Here is a 6480-nt window from a genome sequence, read left to right as displayed (position 1 = left end):
CGTACATGAAATAAACTGTGGCAAACCGACCAAGAGAGAGGCTTGCTGATATACATGTATCTATTTTTGCTAAAAAATAATAGTATGAAAGGTATATATGGTAATTGTGTAAGTTGGACTTAAATTGCAAGCACAGTGAGAGCTCAAAGCCCTTTATGTTGGCTTGAAAGCTACTTCTTAATGCCTTTCATTTGTAGGTATTGGGAAGCCAGGCACCGTGTCACATCCCATTGCCTAAACGTAAAAGCTGTTCTCTGCTATGCCGGCGTGCAGTATTTGCTGTTCCGTTAATGACACTACAGTGTTCCTGACCTTCTCATTAATTAGCATTTTCAGTGTATTTTCCAACATCCTGATTTCAGCTCTGTCCTCTGTGAGCATCACATTGTACACAAAAAAAGGCTTCTTATACAGAAGGCTTTGTTTTCATTTGAAATCTCTCATCCTCCAGTTTTCTTAAATAAGAAAAGGTAGTCAAAGTTGCCAGTACAGAAATTCACAGAAGTAATAGCAGTATCTGATCATACATCAAATATACTTACTAACTTAATGCCTATGGGTAGGTTCATAGTGGAAGTCACTCTACCTCAGGTAGAAAGGAAAAAAAGAAGTATCACAGGAGCGTCTTCCAAAACCCTTCTAACCCTTACTAGAGGCTGGCAGAGAAGACGTGTTTAGAACAGCAGAGAATGGTTTTTTCTTAATTCTAGTGAAAGCTACGCCCTGTAATTCCTCAGATATCACCTCTAAATTTTATTTTAAGGCTTCACAATTTCCAAATTTATTTTGGAACAGGTTTATGTTCCCTTTCCTCCTCCATTCCCCCCTTATATTGTTCAAAAATCATCTACCACTCATGGTCAGCCTTTAGAAGCCGACGGACACTCCAGAATTGCAGGGCACTTACGAGAAGGCACCTGGCCAGCGGGGCAGGGCCCAGCGCTACAGACCTGCCATGTCCCCCCTTGCCCCGGAGCAGCCAGGACGGAGCGAGGACAGAGCTGTTCAGCCTTCGCTGCTGGTGCAGCTCACAGTGAATTTGTAGTGACAGTTACATTCATGCTACCTGGTAGGATCCCAGCGAAGGCAGAGATAGAAACCCATGCTGTCTTTGGTAAAAAGATTTCAAGGTGGAAGTTCTCCCTAATTTTCTACACATGGCTCTTCAACTGGAAATCCTTCCTAGGGCCACAGAACACCATCTTGCCCAGAACTAAGGGGCTAGTTTGCCCCTTTAACAACATTTGTTATATAGTTCATTAATGCCATTCTCAAGAGCTAAAAACAGACTCAGCCCCTCTTAATGCACTGCACTTACTGACTTCATGCAGTCAGACCTTGAAGAACTTATTTTTGATTCCAGTGATTATTTCAGACCTCAGGTAAAGCATTGAGCCACTAAAACGCCTTCTAAATGCAAACTGAATGCAAACACCAAAATGAATAATAGTCATATCATTTGCCCAAAATTCATATCAATTCATGCACTGGTAACGATCTTTAAAGAATGGTGAGAAAGCTACAAACAAAAGCAGAAATTTTGTATCGATGTTATATTAATTACGTCAGCTAGGAACTACTGCAATTCCCCCATTACCTGTTTTCTGCTTATGTTTTGCAGAGTCTTGTTGTTCCATTGTGGCATTATCTTGGATGTAAACATCCTTGCTGTCAGTGTTTATTTAACATTAGCTCTGTCCTCACAAGTGCTCAAGTTGCACAGCATTTCTGGATTTTATGCTCCAGAAATACTTCGCTTCTACCACAGAATTCAATTTGATATGCTTAATTAAAAAAAAAAAACAACAACAAACAAAACAAGCAAACGGAAAGGCGCATGAAGATATCCAGACCTATTATACTCTGCCTTTAAAGGAATCTTTTTGCACTCCTGGTTGATCTCTCTGCATCTCTTCTGCATTTACAATACAGATGGTAGCAGCCAGAAGTTACTACAATTACTGTACCTACCTATTCACCAGTTTTATATTTATTATACAGTTGACAGAAGTAGAATCATTAGAAGAGCATTAGAGGGAAAAAAAAAAAAAATCCCTTGATCAGAACACTGCCCCTTTCGTGCCAGTCAAGGGCAGGTGAGACTTGCCTGAGTAATGCCAAATAACACTGTGTGCAACCACCCTCCCAGTTCACCGGTAAAACACTTAGATCAAAATAAATAAATGAAAGGAATATGAATTTCAGCCCTAATTTCATGTGATAATTCCATAATCTGCTAGGTTTAAGAAGAAAGCAGTAATTTTCCCCCACCCATGCATCTTTAAAAAGAAATAAGGATTCAAAGCGTAAGCACAGTTGCCTGTTCCAAAACTAGCACAGTTTGCTTGGCATCATCTTTTACAGTCCTCTTATAAATTACTTCATAGACACGGCAATTTCAAAGTCCTCAGGTAGGAATTGAAGGAGACAGAGAAAAGAAAACACACTCAGCTTTTTTCCTTTTGAGGAGACTTTCATGTAAAGTCCCTCTAAACGCTGTGAAACCTGCACCCCTATATACCTTTCAAGATCTCCCCCACAGTCCGGAGATAGCCCCTGAGAACAGGCTACCGCAGACCCAGATGCAGTCCCTGGCTGAGGGGAACCCTACGGGCTCCTTACGGACCACCCGGTGCGGGATTTTATGTTACAGGGCCCACTCTAATTCGTAGTTAATGGAGAACTTCATGCCAAAAACGTGCAATACCGGCTGGCATTCACTAATCGTACCACATGCGTTTTCATACAAGTACTTAATACTTCCATATCATACCCCTGGAGAATTACTTTCTTCGGGTGGAAAAGTCCTGAACAAAGGCTTGCTAGAAGCTGGCTTTTTCCATCACAGAAAGGAAAGGTATTGCTGCTGTGCCCAGAAAAGCTGTTTAAAGAGAGGAGCTGTTCTGTTGAGAGTACACCCTACTTCGAAAACCGATGATCAGTTTGGAGTTTGGGCATTTAAATAAGCTCCGAGAAGTGACTGGCAATTTTTAGTGCTTATCCCAAATTAATAAAAAGGGGTCACTATTTTTGGTAGTGGATTTGTTTCATTCAGCTACACCAAAAGCTGTCAAGATTAATCTGGGCCCGTTTATGGGAGAATGGTATTTACTCGGGTATGATACCAAGAGAAACCGCTTTTCCTTTTGGTACACAGCGGTTTCAAAGCACATAAGAACAGAGTTTATAGATGCAGAGCTCGGGTAATTGCTAATAAAACACAGTTTCAAATCAGCAGCAGCTCTGCTTACTAACAGTCACATTTATCTGTGCTGCACTGCGTGAGGGTTTGGCTTGGGGGAGATCTGTGGGGAGTATCTGTCTTCACCATGATCTTCCTTTACCATGTTTAGATAGGTTTGGGTTTGCTCACTACAGTTACCGAGAATTTGTAAATTATCCTCACAAAAGACCTGAGAGTGTTCAAAATGTGTCTTCTGTGTCATCGCTGCTTTCCTAACATCATAAATTTGTAAGTCAAATGTAGTGCCTCACTCTGGGTAATTTCCATTAATTCTTAAAAGGTTTTTCATGGGTATGTTATTTTCACAAACATCTGAATTTAAATTACAGCCGCCTTCTAGCATCTAATATTCGGCATTTGAAAAATCTTGGTTGCATTTATTACTCCACCAATAAGAGCTTCTCTCTTCCCCCCCCCCAGGGCCGATGTATCAACTTCACCCGAGTTCAGTCTCAGTAGACGAGGAGAAGAGGATACCAGGAGGAACGACAGCCACGTCGCCACTTTTCAACCAAGGAGAGAGAACCGAGCGCTTCCTCACATTTCTTGGATCATCTTCAAGCCCGAACTCAGAAGGTTTCTGCATTCCCCGCTCCCAGGAGCCAGCATTGCTGTACCGAGCTCCCGTGTTTCACCCCGGTGCATTGATACTCTGTGATTTGCAACAGTGACAAGAAAAGAAGCATTGACTTGCATGCCTATGCTTTTATAGAACACAAAAGGGAGAATACAGACACCAAAGATGAGAATGTTTTTCTATTTTTGTTATTTTATGTTTTTTTTAAGGACTATAAATTCTCAGGACGTAATGTGCTTTTAACCGAGATGCAAAGTTTCTCAGATGCAGAGATGGCACGTGTTATTTAAACAGGGACTACTAGCCAAAGGCAGAGGATAAAAATTCCCACCAGGCTAAGCAAGCGCTGGAGTTGAGTGCCTCACAGCGATGTCAGATCACAAAACCCTTGCGAGTCTCCCATCGCATCGTGCCTTACGGGAACCTTCGGACTGGAAATCTTGTCATTCTAACACTGAAAAGTGCACACGCATGACAAAATGTAGACAGGATGCCTCAAGGTATTGGTAGCAAGCAAGACTTTGCCCTTTAGTTTTTGAAGACACCTTTCTTTCATTAAGCACCCGGGACAGGAAGAAAATTAATAGAGCGTTATTCCACGGGAAGACAGCCTGTAACCAGAGATCTTGAGCGGAGTTTGAGGGACTGATGCTTCAAGACCTTGACACTGTGGCTGGTGGTTTTTTCCCCTTTCCTGCATTCAGAGTTCAGTAGCGCATAAAACATCATCATCTATAAACATACCTAGCAGTCGTAGGCTTATGTATTTTTTTTATTTTTTTTTTTATTTTTTTTTTAAGATTAAAAAAAGCAGTAGCCACTAAGCTGGTATCTCAGGGTTTTTTTCCCCCCCAAATCTCCAAGGGCTCTTCAGCGTCACAAGCCAGCAACTCTCTTTGCATGAGAATTTCAAAGTTTAATTAATATAATTAAAGGCAACAGCAAGCAGCAGCCTGTGAAGATTTTGCTCATCTTTTTTATGCCTTTTGACATTGAATGACCTATTACTGTATGTGCATTACTCGATTTTCGAGGGGGCACCGAGCATTGGTTAAGACTCAGCAATGGAAAGAGACCTCCTTCCATCCATTTAGAAATCAAATTTACGGGAGTGCCGGCCATCACAAAACATTGACAATGTATGTATTATAATTTTTTAGAAAAACCAGTGTCGTGTCACGTCGACGATGCCAAATTATGTTAGCGTGAGCGGAAACACTGTGGGGGAGGAAGGAGGGAGCAGCTGAAGAAAAAGGCTCAAATGATCCAGTCACTTTCGATACTGTACTTCAGATGCAAAATGGATATTCGAGTCGAAACCTGACAAAGCGCGCCCGCTTTGATGGGAACTGGTATAGACAATGACCAGTGGCTGGGTCAGTGGGATGTCTCTCTGCGAGCAGGGAGGCTTATCAAATGACACTAAAAATAAGTTCAACAACCATCACGTTGGAGGGGAAAAGGCGAACATTTCACATTCGGTGGGCATGAATGTGCACAAGATGGAAAGAGCAATGCGAAGCATCCTGGTCTAATTATCTCCTTTGTGCTCTTCATTGAAATTGCAAGGGACATAAATAATTCTCTTGGTCGGTGTCCAAATTTGTGGCACTGCCCAAAGAAGCCTTTACATATATCCACTCGCTTACATCTTTTGCTTGAGTTTATTTATGTCACTGGTAGCCTCATCATCAACAGCCATGTGTGCACATTAGACTATAAATAAAATTACTATCTAAGTTTCAGTGATTATTTCCCCCTTCTTCTCGTCCCCCCCTAGCCTCCCCATCCTCTTCACAACTTACACCTTCATTTTGCCAGCTACATGGTCACCCTCGATACCGGCTTCAAAAGACAGCCCACCTTCCCGTGGCCCCGCGTGGCGTGCCGAGAGGGCCTGCCACGGCCTAACTTGGGGGCTCCTGACTGTTCCACAGCTATTGAGAACCTGTCAGACACCAGCTCGTACAGTACGTAGCATCAGTCACGTAAACAGGATGATAAAGTGCCCACAGAGATGGCTTGTGGCTCCTGTACCTCGTGAAATCGCAGCTTCAATACCACTGGCCGCTGGTTGGGGACGTTTTAGCCCAGTTGCGTACAAAAGGCTGATTTTATCCACGAAGCCCGACCATCAACAACTCATGGGCTTATTTCAAGCCACTGATTAAACCTCTGTGTACTCTCCAGCTTAACTCGAGATGAAGAACCAAAACTAGGTAGATTTGCTAGGACACAGGTCAGGTTCTGTACCGCTCCTCAAGATACTGAGGCGGTACAGGCAGAAACACTGATCTCATCAGACACCAAGTTAAAATAAACTCTGCTCCGTTTTACTTATTTTTCCTCCATTTTTAATGTAAATGCGACACTTCTTTTGTGATATCGCTGGAATTGTCAGCTTGCATTTTGAGCGGTGTGTTGCGTAACAGGAAAACACGCAGATGAAGAGGATTTTTTCCCCCTCACACGTATCTGGCGTCTCTCAAAGACTATTTGTAACAAATAGAGCCACAGAAATAGAAATCCGCTAATAATTTTTTGTCTATCTATATTCATTAAAAACCGTGGAACGTGCAATTTTTCACAGAGTGGCTGATACCAAGCAAAAACATATTTCAGGTATCTACATTGATTTTCCCTTCTAATTGGCATGATA

General features: G+C 42.2%; 1 protein-coding gene across 2 annotated transcripts in view; it reads left to right on the top strand.

Moving 5' to 3' along the window:
* The window catches only part of ANTXR2 (anthrax toxin receptor 2), a 121309-nt gene extending 115743 nt beyond the window's left edge, over positions 1–5566 (top strand). For both annotated transcript variants that reach the window (XM_009324891.1, XM_009324890.1), the window contains exon 16: positions 3665–5566. In XM_009324891.1, coding sequence (XP_009323166.1) covers positions 3665–3703 — 39 coding nt within the window. In that variant the 3' untranslated portion in view covers positions 3704–5566. The remainder of the gene's footprint in view (positions 1–3664) is intronic.
* The last annotated feature ends 914 nt before the right edge of the window (positions 5567–6480 follow it).

This window comes from Pygoscelis adeliae, unplaced genomic scaffold, assembly GCF_000699105.1.
Source record: "Pygoscelis adeliae isolate BGI_AS28 unplaced genomic scaffold, ASM69910v1 Scaffold316, whole genome shotgun sequence".
NCBI classification, from domain to species: domain Eukaryota; kingdom Metazoa; phylum Chordata; class Aves; order Sphenisciformes; family Spheniscidae; genus Pygoscelis; species Pygoscelis adeliae.
The sequence above is the reverse complement of the archived record's forward strand: the minus strand, read 5'-3'. Positions and strand labels throughout refer to the sequence as shown.